Here is a 17,653-nt window from a genome sequence, read left to right on the forward strand (position 1 = left end):
GGAAATCTTGTGAAGTAGACCCTTATGCCATACCTCGTCGAAGGCCTTTGATATGTCAATAGCAATTGCCCTAGAAAGGAAGCCTTTGTCAAGAGATTCACTAATCCTGTGAGATATAACCGTCAGCACATCTTCGGTAGATCTTGCAGAGCGGAAACCATATTGTGTGTCACTAAGAAGGTTGTTTCTGCTGAGGTGGTTTACTATTTCTCTATTTAATATGGATTCCAGCAACTTACTCATAACACACAGGAGACTTATTGGTCTGTACTGAGAGGGAGATGACTTATCACCTGAATTCTTAAATACAGGGCAAACTGATGAGGTCTTCCAGGGAGTCAGAAAGCACTTCTCCTGAAGGCAGCGCTTAAACAGTTTCGTAAGTATGGGGGCAAGTTCTGATTGAAGCTTTTTTAACACTATAATTGGGATGCCGTCAGGGCCAGTTGCTTTACTGGAATCAAGGTTCTTGATTAGCTTGGCGACCTCATGCACGGATATTTGTATGTTACCAAGCGTGTTCTGTGTTATAGAAGGAAATATGGGGAGTTGATGGCCTTCGTCGCATAGGGTAGAATTAGCTGCAAAGTTCTTTGCAAATAGTTTGGCCTTGTCTGATGCTGACGAGATGACCTCTGGTCCACTGATAATGGTTGGGATACAACGCACACAAATAGCTGGTTAATGTCAGCGTGGGGATGGGGAGAGAAAAGCAGTCGGCGTCAAAGAAAATGGACGTGTAAATAGCACAGACGAGAATTGGTTGGCTGTTCCCGGCATGCAGTGGGAAGAAGGAGAAATGCGAGGGACGTTTTTTTAAGTGGTGCCGTAAATAACGGCGATAAAAACGTTTTGTGAAAAAAGAAAAAAATGCCGACCTGAAGTTTTACTTATTTATTTATTTTTGTCTTCGTTTGTTTATATTTTTTATGGCATTTTAACATTTTCGAGTTATTGTATGCCAAAGTAAGAAAGGGAAAGACTTTTATGCTTCAAGTTCTTTTTATTTTAAAATATTTATTCATAGTGTTTGGGTTAATTGTTTTGTTTTATAGCATATGAACTTTTGTCTGATTTTTTAATGCTGAATTGCTGAATTCAGTAATATTTTTTTAAAATTTATGCTTCAAGTTCTCAGTATATATATATATATATATATATATATATATATATATATATATATATATATATATATATATGAGAAAGAAGTGAGCCATAATGGAATGTTAAAAAATAATACATAAATCGATTTTTAAAAAAACTCAAGACGTGTAATACAACCCAAGAAAAAAGTGAACACTATTCGGAATGTTATAAAATAAATAAGTCGATTAAGAAAAAAAATCACGAAAAGCAAAAAGAACGAAACCCAAAGCGCTTTTCGTACAGACGGAGTTTTTCAAGGATATACGTCTGCAAAGACGAATAGATTTTTTTTTTAAATTCCGAATAGTGTTCAATATTTTCTTGGGTTGTATTACACTTCGTGATTTTTTTTAATCGACTTATGTATTATTTTTTAACATTCGATTATGGTTCACTTCTTTCTCATTATTTTAAAATTTTGCTATTCGAATAAAGTTATGTCCTATACACACACACACACACACACACACATACATACATACATATATATATATATATATATATATATATATATATATATATTCAGAATGTTTTGTTTTGGTGTTTGGTAGAAAAATTGTTATTTTTGTTTTTGGCATTCCAGAACATGATTGCGTTTTGCAAAATGAAAAAAAAAAGAACATCAACTTTTAGTGTATTTAACTCAGGAAGCCAACATTTTCAGATGTCCTTACCTGGTATTTACAGTTGAGAAGAAGGCCGTAGATTACATCGACAGAAACAATGTGAGAATAGCATCTAAGGTGAGGACAATAGTCTAAATATCCAAATATTATAGAAGTGTTATATTACATAATCAAGTAAACACACCGGTAACCCTTAGATCATCGAAATTAAACAACCGTAACTTGGTCAGTAGTAGATTGATCACTAGAAAATACCAAGTTTAGTATACTTTAATTTGAAAATGAGTTTTTTTAATTTGAAATTAAGTTTTTTAAAGTAGAAGTTGGGTATATGATGACGGAAAAAAATTAACACTATGCAAGTGTGTTGATTAATTTTACAGGTTTTAAGAAACTATGTATTTGTAAAAAGCAAAGTAAGTCAACTAAAGAAAATGAAAAGCTCGTGTTTTAATTATTATGACGACAGATGTTAAGAGAGAAGAAAAATAACTACTATTAAACAGCTGACAACATCACGAGATTAAAAGCAAGAGAGATGCGCACTGCCACTAGTACATGAACTAGGAGAGAGACGTCACAACTGAATGTTACTAATATTTCGCGTCAAAAGACGCACCTTTTAATTGGTTACAAAAGATTGATTGCGAGAAAAAAAATTGGTACTTGGGCATTTTACGGACTGTGCTGAAATAATAACCATTTTAACATAGGGAGTGAACGTTTTAACTAGCTTCTACTTTCAACTAACAATTTAATAACCAAAAATACCATAAAAATTGAATTTAATTGGAAAATTCGATCAAAAATACTAGCACGCTCCTTACATTGCACAAGCATCGAATAATCAGCAATAACGGTACCTATTTTTATATATTCTTCGAGACTTGTTAACTTTAATAAATCTTGAGACTATTTTATCCCACTATTTTACTCATATCTAGGAGGGTTAAAGATGGGTTCATACCTTTCTCAGTAATATTAAAAAGAGTGATTTTATAGGTACTTCTATTTCTAAAGAAACGGCATTAGATATTCCAGAACAGACATCCATACATGTATTGACCAATGACCATACCCAACGTTGTTTAACTTCAGTTGTCCAACGGTAACCGGTGTTTCACTGCGATGTAATCATTAAGTTAATTCAAATATGAATAATGCACGTTACATTTACTTGTCTAAAAAAATCTTTACTTACTTTGGACATACCAATGACACCAATATTTCCGCCGTAGGTCGTCGTTGCATGGCCAGTCCCCATGAATCCACCAAGGATGGAACAAAATCCCTCGGTGAAAATTCCTCTGTTAACCGCCTGAATGGGTGGAGAAGGAGCACGACAGATTTTGGCGCACGCATAATAATCACCGATTGAATCGAGGATGGAAATAATCGTAGCGAGGAAATAGTTGGCAAAAACACCAATGCTAAATGTCGGCAGACCGAACTGAACTGAAAAGTGAAAGTTAAGTAAATGTTTAAAAATTAGGTATACGTTGAAAAAAATATGAAAAGCTTAGAATCTGTATCTTTTTTTTTATTATTCAATAACACTAATTAACATTTTTACTGTCTACAAAAAGTAGTTGAATTCAAATATAAAGTCAGTTTTGCACAATCAGGTCATGGTTTCTCGCTTTTATAAAAGTTATATCTTTCATGTTTTGTATAATAACCGATTCACTTAAGAGGGCTGTGTCATATGTTTTGAAAAAGGTTTTCACTGTTTCCAACAGAATCGTTTATATTTTTGGTCCCCCGACAAAAGGAAGGTGGACCTGTAAATTCACCCTTGTCCGTTCGTCCGTTCATCTGTCCGCACTTTTTTCAATAACTACGCCTTGGAATTTTTTGAAATTTTGCACAAACATTAAACATGATATGAGTAAAAAAGTAACAGAACGGATTTTCCGGGAAAACTCTGGTTGCCCTCCCTAGGGTGCTTTTCGGGTTAAAATGGCTAAAATTGACACTTTTGTGCCTATTTAAAAAAATGATGCTTTGGATTTTTATAAAATTTTCTGAAAAGTTGTAATTAACTGATTTCTATACAAGTTTTTTTGCCTATACTTCACGATAACTCTTGGGTGTGCCCCAGGGGCTCTTTTAGGGCTAATAAAAACACACCATTTTTGGGGCTATTTTACAATATTTGTCTAAAAATCTTTATCTATGTCTATTTAGCAGTTTTGCATGGTGCTGCACTCAAATTTAAATATGGTAAGGTCTTGAGCACTTTGGGGGCTAAATGAGGGGGGTGATGATGGACTTAGTCATTTCTTTTTTTTTTTTTTTTTTGCATGGTGCAGAACTCAAATTTACATATGTTAAGGCCTAAAACTGCACCGTTAGTTCATTTTCACCAGGAATTGGCGTCCCCTGGGGACTTTTGGGGCTAAATGGGGGGGGGGTAATGCTGAACTTAGTAATTTTTTAGGCCTCGTTCACTGTGCAATCACGGTGGATCATGCATGCTTCACTTGTTTTACTCTTATTTACCCTAGACAAGGTATATTACCATTCGAAACGTAACGGGTCACTATTTGGGATCGTGTCTATCAGGGAACTGTGGGGATTTAAGCATCAAAATGTCTGTTCACATTACATTTAAATCTCTGCATTTTAATACTGTCAGGGAAGCAACAAATGAAGAGGGAATTCCAAAGGCTTACAGTATGAGGAAAGAAATAGGCTTTGCGCACATCCAGGGACAACAGTGAAAGAGTGGTATATTGCTGCTTGTCGAATGAGTTCGTCAGATCACATTCCATTAAAGTACTTGTAAAACATGCACAGTGATGCAACACTGAGAGTAGTTGAAGCTTGGCCGATAGTGTGGGAACTATTAGATTTGAAATTTTTGTTAGGGGGGTGGGGATCTTGTCTAAAAATGAGACTAGTCAGAGATGCACCAGCTTGGATGTGACAACAATACTGGGCGGATAATGAGTTTATAAAAACATAGGATATTGTCTGATGGGGATTGGAATCTGTCTCTTTCTTATTCAATTACAAATCATTGTCATTTTTCTTTGCTCTTGGGGAAAAAAAACGCAGATGATTCTACGTAACTTCAAGCCACTGAATTCAAATTTAAGGTCGGTTTTGCTCAATCAGGTCAAAGACACTTGTATATTTTTTATGTCTTGGTTTACTGTACGATACTCGATTTGTTTATTGGGATTGTATAATGTGCTTTTAAGAAAGTTTTCACAGTTTCCAATAAAGCATACAACTTTCATATGAATCATATTAAGTTAAATTGTTTCTGTGATACAATGTTTAAGAATACTGATAAAAGAACTGAATTAACAAATTATTGTCTGTCAGTATTCCCATGTTCTTTGCTAAAATCTTTAAACCATTAATCAATCTAACGCTAAAAAACCGCTTCGTTAATGCTACACTTCTTTCTAAATTTATGGATTTACGCAAGCGCGTTCTACGGTGAATATCCTTATGGTCATCCTTGATTACATTGAAGCTACAGCATAATTCCTGTAGATATTTTCATTAGAATATTGTATTAGTATTAATACAATAATTAATATATAGTATAATTAATTCTCGCACTTGAGGCGCATTTGTCATATGATTTCCCTGTTATGTAAAGAAAGAAATAGTTAATATAATTATTTCAGCTTTGAGTACATTTCCTTTGGTAAATTATTTTATTCTATAAATTCCTTTGAATTCTTAACCAAATTATACAGTGAATAGTGAAACATCAAATGCTTGACTACATCTGTTAGATTTGTGGTGAATTTACTTTTCTGGAAAAAAACTTTAAAAATTGACAATTAAGCAAAATGTTTTTATTTTGCTTAGTTTAAAGTGATACTTAGAGATAAGAACAAATCATTACGCACATTTACAGCTATATAAATAAAACAGTAGATTATGTTTGTGTGCCTACCTGTGTGTGAAAATATTTAACCGATTAACTCTGATCACAGAGCAATGAAATTAACAGGAAATAGTAAGGATGGTTTTTCTAATTAATAAAACTCACTATGTCTGTCTGTCTGTCTGTCTGTCTGTCTGTCTGTCTCCATATTTTTAAACTCTATCTCTTCTGAAACTAAAATTCACAGAGCGGCGCTAGGGGCCTCAAATTATTGGATTTTTATGGACCGTTCTTTTCTGGTTTTTAGACGGTTAAAATAGTTTTAAGAAGTTAAAATGGGTTAAAATTAAAAGAATCGTTATAAATTTCGTACATTCATCTTAGTTGATTTTTAATCTAGTCATGCGTGTCACGTTGGTACAGTGGTAAGTTACCAGCTTTGAATGCTACAGTTTCGGTTTCGATTCTAGCTGATAGCACCCAAATACTTTTTTTTTTACTTTTGAAATCACGACTGTATAATAATATATACGAAATCTGGACAAATGAAAATATCATATTTAAGCGTATTTTACGACCGGGCAAAGCCGGGGCCCGCATCCCGCTAGTAACGAGTAAAATCTTTGTTTGGATGGATGAATAGCGCACACAGAAATATATTGGCAAGTTAAAATGCAAAGTGTTCATTTCAATTTGCCGACATATGTTTACTTCTTTCTGCGCATGCCCAAATTCAATTAATTTCTCCAAGTCGTTTAATATTGTATTTCTTACCTATATCTCGATAGGTACATCGGTAAGAGATACACCTGGCGAGCTAAATGCTTTAGTTTTGATTCTAGCTGATGGCATCCAAGTAATTTTTTAGCTTTAGAAATCACTGCTATATATAAGGTAAAATATAATATTCAATAGAGAATTTGTCTTTGTAAGAATAAATACGAAATCTGCATGAATTAAAATATATTTAAGCTTAGTTTATGATCCAGTAAGACCGGGTGTTCCCCGCTAATTGTAAAGAGGGACTGAAACAATAGGTAAAAACTTCAACATTTGGTTTGAAGAAAAAAAAACATTATGATGACACTTAGTTTTGTTACGTCAGTTGGAAAGATATAAATCGTAAGAATAAAAAATTAATATCCTTTCCAGGCCAACTAGAAGTGACAATGCCGCACAGTGACGACATACCAAAATTCATGTCACAGCTTTGGCTAATCTCCTCACTACAGAACTGGATGATCAAAAAAAATCAATTGATCATAATTTTCATGCCGGTATAATTAATTTAATGCCCAAGTTATTCAATCATGAAGAGCGATGGGACTTGATAAAAGACATGAATCTTTCTACGAGATCGTCAGATATTATAGCATCTAATCTGAAAGAAAAAAATATTGCAGAAGGACAAGAAAATAACTTTTTATCAGAAGCAAGAGCAAAGTTTTTTTTTTACATAAGAGTAACCACTTATCAAAGCTTGAAGGTCATTCGAGGATAAATAGTTAATAAGTGTAAGATGGTCAGTGAGATAACAGCGTATCGATCTGAAATGGATGGAAATTGGGTATAATTTGATTATTTACGGAATCGGCTCAAGAACTGGTTTCCATTGGACTTAAAAACAATCATGTTGCAGCCAGCTGGAAAGCAGATTCGTGGCATAGATTTACACAGGTGCGCAGTCTTAAGAAAGGAAAACTATGTTCATAGATTTTGCGAGAATAGTGGTCAAAATTTCCTTGGGAACCACAAACCTGACAACTATGAAGTATTAGTTGGCATGTCCTGCAAATGGGATATATTCGTTTGAAGTAGCTGAGCTATCTTGGTCACTATATTCGAGTAATAATTTAATAAGTAACCTTATTCAACGGACGTTCTTGGTCTGAGCTGATTAAATTATTAAGCGTGAAGCTTTCGGCGTATCTTTTGACGTCTCTCTAAACTTGTCGATATTTATGGCTTAAGCAGTCAGTCATATTTTTGTTAGGAGAAACCATGGAATTATTAGGCACCATTCTCAATGAGTTCAGAAAATTCAGAGCTTATACGTATCAATATAAAAACTCCTTAGTCGTTTCCGGGAAAACTTGGTGAGCAAAGTCAGAACGGTTTCACTAGGATATAAGAGTGATGGAGAAGTACCACGGGTGGGGGTAAGATAGCCACATGATAGCTGATTATTTTTAATGTTTACAACGTGATTGGGGAAAGGTGTATGGATTTTAATTTGGGCTTGCACAGAACATTTACCACATTTCTATATTGATTTATGTTAAGAGTGCTATTTTAGTTACTGTTTGTTTTTTGTTTGTTTTTTGTTTTTGTTCTTTTTTTTGTTTTGTTTTTTTTTTTTGCAAGCATTCACACTTGTAGATATGAAAGGTCGGTGTTTAAGAAATACAGAAACACAACTGACGGCATGTGTCGTGTTCAAGACTAGTTCTCCCTTATGTTCAGCAGTCCCACGTGCAAACCAGGATAATGATTTCCTGAGACTTTTAGTTGGTCATTTGTGAATACCAGGCGCTGTATGTAGGAGGACGTCGACACCGCCTTACAAGAAACTTCAATTGGCTCTCCTTCCTTTCAAGTAAGTTTTGTCACACTCCATTACACAATACATAGAAACAAAATGCCCACCACTATGATAGAAAAGCAGGAAGAAAGAACGCTTTAAACCAAACGAATTAAATTAGCTATGAATAGAATTTGTTAGTGTAATTCTTTGCTCTTGTTTTGTGTTTGATTAGTTTTGGTTGGTTGGTTTTTGTTTTGTTTTTTTTGTTTCTTTTTTCTTTAATTTCTTCTTTTTTTTTTTCTTTGCTTCTGTCTAAATTCAAACACAGGTTTAATACACACCCGGTGCAACCCAAAATCGATTCAACTCTCTTCGATCAGTGAAGGAGAAATTCCTCTAGACTTATGACATTTTTATTTTTGTTCCTACCTGGAATTCTTTGAAAGAGCTGAATTTTATCCACATTAACAAGCGACGCTGTGTTTAACTCTGCCCTTGTGGGGATGGAAGGGAATATAAGGTTGAGTTGTTTAATTTTACTTTATGGCATATTAACCCTTCTTTTAATGTCTGATTCAGTTATTTTTTCAAAGGTTTCTAAATTCTTAAAAGTACATAACATCTTCACATAATTATAGAAGCATTAGTTTTGTAGAAATCGTTTGTTTTCCAGGTATATACTCACGCATGACAAAGGTAAATATCTGGTCGATGCAAAAGTTTTGCGGTTTGTAGAACGGACATTTTAAACAATTGTAATTTATTTTGGGCATATTTTTTATTACTTAAATATATCACAATGATTAATTTATGAGTTTTTCGTTCAGATTATTAAAGCATCATTAATATTTTTATGCAATATTCTCACTCATATAAACGACCTTTTTTAGTCAATAGAAACGGAATCGCCTTCTATAATGATGAATGTTCGTCCTCACACAGCACTACTGATTCAAGATCTAGGAAAATTTGGCAAAGAAATCTTGCTCCAGCCTAGATATTTACCTCTCCCTTACATTATCATTTATTTCGAGGATTACAAAACCATTTAATTGGCCTTGGGTTAACATTATGAAAGGAGATTGAACAAGAGTCGTATTCATATTTTACATCAAAACTATATGTTAACAAACGATGTATTTATACACTTGTTGACGGGTGAAAGCAAGTTATAGAGAGCAAGCATAGTTATCGTTATTTTCCATTTTCAAGATGAAATGGGAAATCAGCAAAACCATTTTTTACCTGATAATAATTACATAAACGTGCAGTAGGTAGGTTAGTACTACTAGACAAATATTTTCTTGAAACGTACTTACATGGGTATGGAAAGAAAAACCAGTTAAAATTTTGCAAGACGTCAATTCTGGCATCTGTTCTGGCTTGGAACTGTTTGCTCGTTGGATCGTTCGGAAAAACGTCAGTGGTAGTGAGAATGGCACAAAGACTCCAACCGAAAAGGATGCTGATTAAAATCTGGTAAGACCGGTGAGAAAAAAATGATTAGATGAGATGAATGGCTAAATGAATGAGATGAACTTTATATGATTGTTTATGTAAGCTTGTTATTACAGGTTGATTAGTTTTAATGTGAATTCAATGTAAATATGAATTACCTACGAGGAACGTTCCAAAAGTTATACCTTCTATTTTTATTTCACCCGAATGGATCTGAGGGGATTGCAAAATTGCATTGTTAAGATGATTGAGCTTATCCATTTATGACCTGAAAATTTCATGTCTATGCTGCGGATATTGACGGTGGGTGACTCTAAAAAATCAACCCCCTGTCATGGACGTGCGTCAGAAACAGAGATGCGTCATTGAATTCCTGACAAAACTGTATTAAGAATGATTGGGAATATGTAGAAAAATAGATTATGGAGTACAAAATGTCGCTCGTTTTAATAGTACCCATCTCATTTCCGTGCTCCTTCAACTTTTTTTAGTTAAAAAGGGAGGCTTTACATTTTTTAACTATCCTTGTATGGCAAAGCCCGCTCTAGACGCCCATACACAGCCATTGTTCATTGCTGGCAAAAGTGTATTGAAAATGGTAGTGACTTTGTAAAAAAATGTATTCTGGGGCATTAAATGTCGGTCGTTTTTATGATACTACTCTCGTCTTCGTAGCTCTTCAAGTTTTTGAGTAAAAAGGAGAGCTTTACTTTTGGAACGACCCTCGTACTTCGAACATTAATGTCGATTCAAATGATGAACAATCAATAATAACGGAAATATATTTTCGTATTAGGTGGCTTTCAAGAGATTGCTATGAAATACTGTGCTGCACGAAATCATATATTCTTCGTGTAAGGGAAATAACTCAGTTCATACTTTTTCGGTGCTTGCTCAGAATTACCCTATCTTAAAAAATAAAGAGAGAAAGAATCGAAAGTAGAATGAAAATAGTGTTTTGATTAAAAAATCATTATCTTATTATTTCCTTCCAGGGAGGATAACTCTGCCAGCGGGAGAAAGAAGTGGGACTAGACCAGAATTCCAGCTATATTAAGAAAACAAAACCAAAAAGAAATATGTATGATGTACGTACTCCTGACGGAAAGAAAATATCGCATTCAATATAAAGAACAAGTAGCTTTATTTTTAAATAAGAAAATCACATTTTATGGCAACCGAAGAGCGACTACTTCTCGAGGCCATTTTGCAAAGAATTTCAAGAAACAAGGAAGATAAATCCAAATAATTCAAACTTGTGAGATATTTTAAATAGTACAGTATAATTTCGCAAGCACAACATTATTTAAAGTCATTAAAACTCTTGTGGTATATATATGTGTATGTATATATGTTACGTAGCGCCAGTATAAGATAGCGGGAATTATATATATATATATATATATATATATACTCTGTGTATATAATGTACGTGGGTTTATAATGGGTTTTTTGTGTTTAGTGTTTCATAATATTCTTTGTAGATATGTGTAAAACTATTTACATGTATATATATTACACAGACACACACAGACACACACAGACACACACACACACACACATATATATATATATATATATATATATATATATATATATATATATATATATATATATATATATATATATATATTGCTTTAACAGAACATAAAATTTTATAAATAAACAGTTCTTTACAACAAAGGGACGAAACATCTTTCTTGGGGGGGTACATTTTGCCAAACAGGAAAACATTACCCTCATTCATCTGGGTCTTGGTTGACGAATTTGAAAAAACTGCAAGAAGATTCCTTCCAAAGAAACGAGCAGGATTATATTTTCAGACAACTTTATTCTAAATGATTTCCCATTAAAAGATTGCACGCGACTTAGATTCTGCTTTCCCCGATGTAAGCCATAATGCCCTGTCTCAAATGCTCCAACTCTCTTCTTCTGTCTGTCTTATTGACCACTAACTAACTCTGTATATATCTCTACTATTCGGTTACTATTACGTCATTCAACTCACATCTTTTAACATGTGATTTTTAATCACGTTTTCTCTATTTAAACCTGTTATTTTGAAACCTACTTGCTTGTGTATTTCTGGCATTCTTATTTCCTGCTTATCTTGTTTATTGTCCTACTAACCTGTTCCAAATTCTAAAACTTATAAGCATATTTCCTTTTGTACATAAACAGATTTTGCATACTAACAAAGCATAATGTTCTTTTAACTAACATTTTAACTTTGAATAATAATAGTTGATTTTCCTAAATCGACCATTTATTATACCCCGACATAATCCAATATATATATATATATATATATATATATATATATATATATATATATATATATAGTAATGTGATTGATAATTCAAAAATCAAATTATAATTAAATTAAAAATCCGTTTCATAAGAAGGAACAACAACAAAATCAATTATTTGTACGATCGTTTCGGAAAACGGTGTTTTCATAAGCTGAAAAGCCACAGCAAACATCTATATGAGTACTTTAACCATAGTTCCTGATTTCAAAAGGCGAAAAATTACAAGATACATCTGCCTTACTTTAATGCTAGGTTTATTTATGGTGCCTTTTACATTTAATAAAAACCCTTTACATTTAATAAAAACCCTTCACAATATTTGCTGACGAGGAAACCTTGTTTATTAAAAAACTATATGTAATAATTATTGTCCGTAACTTGATGTCTACCACAATAAAAACACCGTTTTCTGAAACAATCGTACAAATAATTGATTTTGTTGTTGTTCCTTCTTATGAAACGGATTTTAATTTAATTATAATTTGATTTTTAAATTATCAATCACATTACTAAATATTAAATTATCTCTAGGATATTTACCTATCGAGCTTATTATATATCTAAATTACAACGAGCACTTTTTCTTTCCTGTATTTTAATTAAACTAGTAATTTCACTATTACATTAAAATACACTCTGCTCTTTAGACTATTGTTCTAATCTCCTTTAAATTATATATATATATATATATATATATATATATATATATATATATATATATATATATATAACGCTAAAGTAGCGGAATTCTTTTATAATAATAAATAACGGTGTTTCAAAGCTGTTAATATCGCTAAAAACAACAAATCTTAATTTTAAAAGTGATAAAAAACGTGCATTCAAGTGGCATGAGTTCAATTCTTGCTATAACCCATGCTGATGACGGCTGGAAGCTAGAAACATGTATGCCCATGGGTATACTTCTATGCACGTAATAATATTTAATAATAAAAAATAAATAAAAATTCATCCCATGAAAAACATAAGGAGCGACTTAGTCACATATATATATGTGTGTGTATATATATATATGAATAACAAAAAAAGAGCTTAAAGCTCTTTAAAAAACATTAAGGTAGCGTAAGAAAGTTAATAACAATAATAATAATAATAATAATAATAATAATAATAATAATAATAATAATAATAATAAATAAATAAATAACAACATTTTAAAGCTGTTAATATCGCTAATAATAACAACAAATCTTAAATTTAAAAGCGACATAAAAATGTGCATTCAATGGCGAGCCATCGTAGAGCGTCAGACTGCAGATGCTGGTATCATGAGTTCTATCCTTGCTATAAACCATGCTGATGATGGCTGGATGCTAGAAACGAGCATGTCCATGGATATACCTTTATGCACCTAATAAAATTTAATAATAATAATAATAATAATAATAATAATAATAATAATAATAATAATAATAATAATAATATTTAATAATAATAATAATAATAATAATAATAATAATAATAATAATAATGATAATAATAATAATAATAATAATAAATACAGAATATTTTAATAAACTAATATAAAAAAGGATCATTTTAGGAAATACCTTATTCAAAATTTAAAAACTTTAGAAATGTCCATACAAGATTTAAACCAGATCGACTCATTAGTTTCTGAGAAAAATGGGACTTAAATATTATTCCTGTTAATCCATGTTAATTTCTAACTGTGTATCGAACGAATATCATAGTACTTAGTTTGCTGAACCTTATCATAACAAAGTTCAATACGAAACATTCAGCTAGATCGACCCACTTGTTTCTAAGAATAAAGTGGAACAGATAGAAAGACTAAAAGAAATATAATATAGATGAATTAAATATAACCGGGGAGAATCCAATGGGAAGTTTTTTTCGACTGTAGTAGAAGGGGTGTTTTTGCTATGAATATTTTAGGGGGAGGAACTAGTGGAAATAGTGATAAAGTAGAGAAAGAGAAGCAACATCTGTTTAAAAAAATTATCCCCACTGTATTTCTAATTCGATTTTGTGCTCAGTCAACGACAACACAAGGTGATTTGAGTGACATGTTCCTAGATGTATCAGTAGTACTCCATCTTGTGGCGTATTTGTAAAAACAATTCAAAAGAAATTCACCTTCAGATTGTAGTGGAATTGGAACGAAAATAAATGGTAAGATTTCATGTTACTAAAACTAAGCTTCTTTCCTTTAAAACTTAGAATAACACTCTAGATGAGAGCCCATCGTTCAAACTCCTCAGATTAACATTCACAGGCAAAATAAATTGAAAACATTGCCAAGACTGCTGCAAAAGGTAAGCTTCCTCTCTCTCTCTCTCTCTCTCTCTCTCTCTCTCTCTCTCTCTCTCTCTCTCTCTCTCTCTCTCTCTGTGTGTGATGCTAGAAACTAATCCCACCCGACAGTATCTCTACAATGGAGCCATTCGCTCATATCACATCTGTGCTAGTGCATCTACCACTTGCCTCTCCCTCGAAGACAGTCTCAAATCTAATACGCTCTGCACTCTCGGTCAAGCTCGAACCCATGTCCGACGGCCGCAATATATCATCTCTGTTTGCTTTACAAGAATTTTAATGGAATGTACTCTGACATACACACAATAATTGTTTCCTCTCGACGTAGATACCCTAGACCACACTGACAAGCAGCAAAATTACATCCTTTCACTCTAGATGTTTTTTGAATGCTGGAATACTTTCTATTCTAATAATTTTTCTTCAAACAGCTAGATTTTGAATTTTCTCCGTGTTTCCTACTTCCTTGAATATAATAGCACGCAGAAAATTAAATGTTATGTGAACAGACATATCACTGCTCACCTCCTTACATAGTATCCCAGTAGATATAATCACATATAGTAGCACGTGACGTTTCAGGTGGCAATATGTCTTGTTTGGGACGAGTAAGGAGTTTTAGTAAGAAATTACAGTTTAATTCTTGATTTTAATTTAATTTCTTATTTTGTGCTTTTCCGCTGGTTATCCTTCTTTTGTTTAAATATTCGATTTTAAAGATAAAAGTAAACAAAAGAACTTACAGCAAATGATTTGTGAATTTTTGTGCGTACAATCCGAAATCCTTTATTCCTTGACCAGGCCGGAAATGGAGACTCCCAATTGGCTAGATAAAGTGACAGGATTAAACCAAGACTTAACACTCTGGAAGAAAAATAAAGAACAACGATTAAAGTTCTTAAATAACAACATAAATATAATAGATGCTATCGTGACCCGTAGGGTCACAATCACTATCACTATTTATTCTGTTTTGATTTAATTCAAACATTTATAAGCTGTAGCATATATGTAAAAAGAATTATTCTTGCTTACCTACAAAATATTGATTATTATTATTGATAATATCAAGATGAAAAACAAATGTATCAAAATAATGACTAATTCTTTACTTGTTTTATACGGTCGTGAGAAACGCTGGGTAGCCCTGCTAGTATCAAAATAACGTAATGCATCATCTTGCTATCTAATTTACATGCGTATTTACGGTGTATAGGAATACAAGATGTAAATTGGCTGAAAAGAGAGGGCTACTCTTTCTATAAATGTCCACAGAGTCATTAACAAATATTATTGAGTAGTTGAATCAGCATACTGAGTGTCAAAAGAAATGCATGGATAAGTAAATAAGAGCTGGATTACTTCTTCGGTTAATTACAATTTATGGTTAATTAAAAAGATAAGAACTTCCATAAAAAAGAAGATGTGGCGAACGGAGGAACAGCCTCTAGCATAAGAAATACTTCAAGACGTTATTTAATGTTGTTGGGGGTCTGTATAAGATGGGGGATATAAATCGTGTATATATTTATGAGTTTCTATTATCGTCTAGTGTATATATTGTATGCGTTTGTATATACATGTCTATATACGTGTGATCGTCTATCTAAAGTTTGTTGTGTGTATGTACATTTAAATGCAGTTCATGGTTGGTTGGTTGGTTGGTTGGTTGGTTGGTTGGTTGGTTGGTTTTGTTTTACGGCATATCAACTCTTTTCAAGCCAAATCCAGTTATTTTGTGAGAAAAATTTTTAATAGAATATATTTTTTGTTTCAACTCGGTTTCTATTTAACCCATAGTTACGACCTTAACAGGTATTATCACTCCAGGTCAGAGTGGACCTTGGATCTATGACGATTAAAGGGTGGCTCCACACTCCCCAAAAGCCGAAAGCTGGGGCCTCACCATCGGATATAGTTTAACGTCATATACAGTACCAAAATACAGTTCATAACGGGTTAATATTATACATAAATACCTTTACATCAAAGAGGTCGAATAATACTTATTTGGAGTTTCAACATCTGGTCAATCGGGAAACATATACAGTCAATGAAAATTCTCCCCAAGAACGACAGAGCATCGGATTTTATTTTCAGCAACTGTTTATTTTAGAGTGTGTTTTCTCTGCGTGAAAGATGTGGCGCTGGTTAATCGTTTCTTACATTTGATAGGCGTTGGATCTCTCAATTCCTCGGGTGCTTCGAGTCATTACGACCGGTTCGCTCGACTCTCTGTTTGTCTCCTTTGAACTCTAAGCACAAACCATTTTCCACGTATCTCAAAAAGACCACCTCCATCTAAATGGCGTTATTAGTATACGTTACTAAAATAATCACCTGATGTTTTTACGTGTCATTATTTCTAAGTTGTCAACTAAATTGTTATGATAACATTTTTAATATATATTATTTTAATTGGAATTCATTATTGAGATGAGTATTATTTATATTAATTTATTTTATTGCGGACTATTATTCTCATCTTTATTGGTTGTTGTTTCACGAGGTTTCGGCCAACTATTCCTCCGACCTTCGTCAGGTGGTAACCGCGACGGATAGGAACTTCGAATCTCCTAACTGCATTCCCAGCAATCACTGCCATCCGTAGTTGTTGTCGTCTCACCACGTTTTTTGGCCAAGTAAGCCTCTGACCGGTTTTGGGTAGGATTGAAACCGCAGTGGCGCAGTTGATAGAAACGTTGAATCTCTACGGTTCCAGATGATGATTGTCTGAAGATAGCGGTTTCAATCCTACCCAAAGCCGGGCAGAGGCTTACTTGGCCAAAAACGTGGTGAGACGATAACAACTACGGATGGCAGTGATTGCTGAGAATGCCGTTAGGAGATTCGAAGTTCCTATCCGTAGCGGTTACCACCTGACGAATGCCAGAGGAATAGTTGGCCGAAACGTCGTGAAACAACAACCAATAAAGATGAAAATAATAGTCCGCAATAAATTAATATAACATTTTTAAGTTAATATTCTTAAATTAATGGAAATAAATATTTATTCGAAATATTTTGATTATTCTAAAACATATTTTAGCTGACAAAACTTGAATAATCATAATAATCACCGACCAGCACACCTTTTAGCGTTGCCTGGTCAATATCCAACAGTTATACATAGTTAACAGTGATATATTTATAGATGAATTGTTGTTGCTGAATTGGTGTAGATGTGAATTGTGTAGAAAAGCTGTGGTCGATGCATTGTTGTAGACAAATAGCTGTGAATGAATTGATGTAAAGGGTGATATATAGAGATATAAATTACTGTAGACGAATTTTGCCGATTAACTATTGTATACAAGGTTTTGTAAATTAATTGATGTACATGCATTATTGTAGACAAATTAGTATAAATTTATTGTTGCAAATTATTTATTGTATTTTGATTTTGTAGACAAATTGCTATACATAGATATTTATCAAT

At 33.0% G+C, this 17,653-nt stretch overlaps 1 protein-coding gene across 1 annotated transcript in view; it reads right to left on the minus strand.

The window, feature by feature from the left end:
- Positions 1-17,653, minus strand: part of LOC145283867 (solute carrier family 23 member 1-like) — a 114,270-nt gene that overhangs the window by 18,720 nt on the left and 77,897 nt on the right. The window contains exons 6-8 of the mRNA XM_080132976.1: positions 14,958-15,078; positions 9,466-9,622; positions 2,974-3,227 (exon numbers count right to left, since the gene is read on the minus strand). Of these exons, the coding sequence (XP_079989102.1) occupies positions 2,974-3,227; positions 9,466-9,622; positions 14,958-15,078 (532 nt within the window). The remainder of the gene's footprint in view (positions 1-2,973; positions 3,228-9,465; positions 9,623-14,957; positions 15,079-17,653) is intronic.

Source organism: Euprymna scolopes, chromosome 8 (assembly GCF_053919585.1).
Source record: "Euprymna scolopes isolate OS-2025 chromosome 8, ASM5391958v1, whole genome shotgun sequence".
Classification (NCBI taxonomy): Eukaryota; Metazoa; Mollusca; class Cephalopoda; order Sepiida; family Sepiolidae; genus Euprymna; species Euprymna scolopes.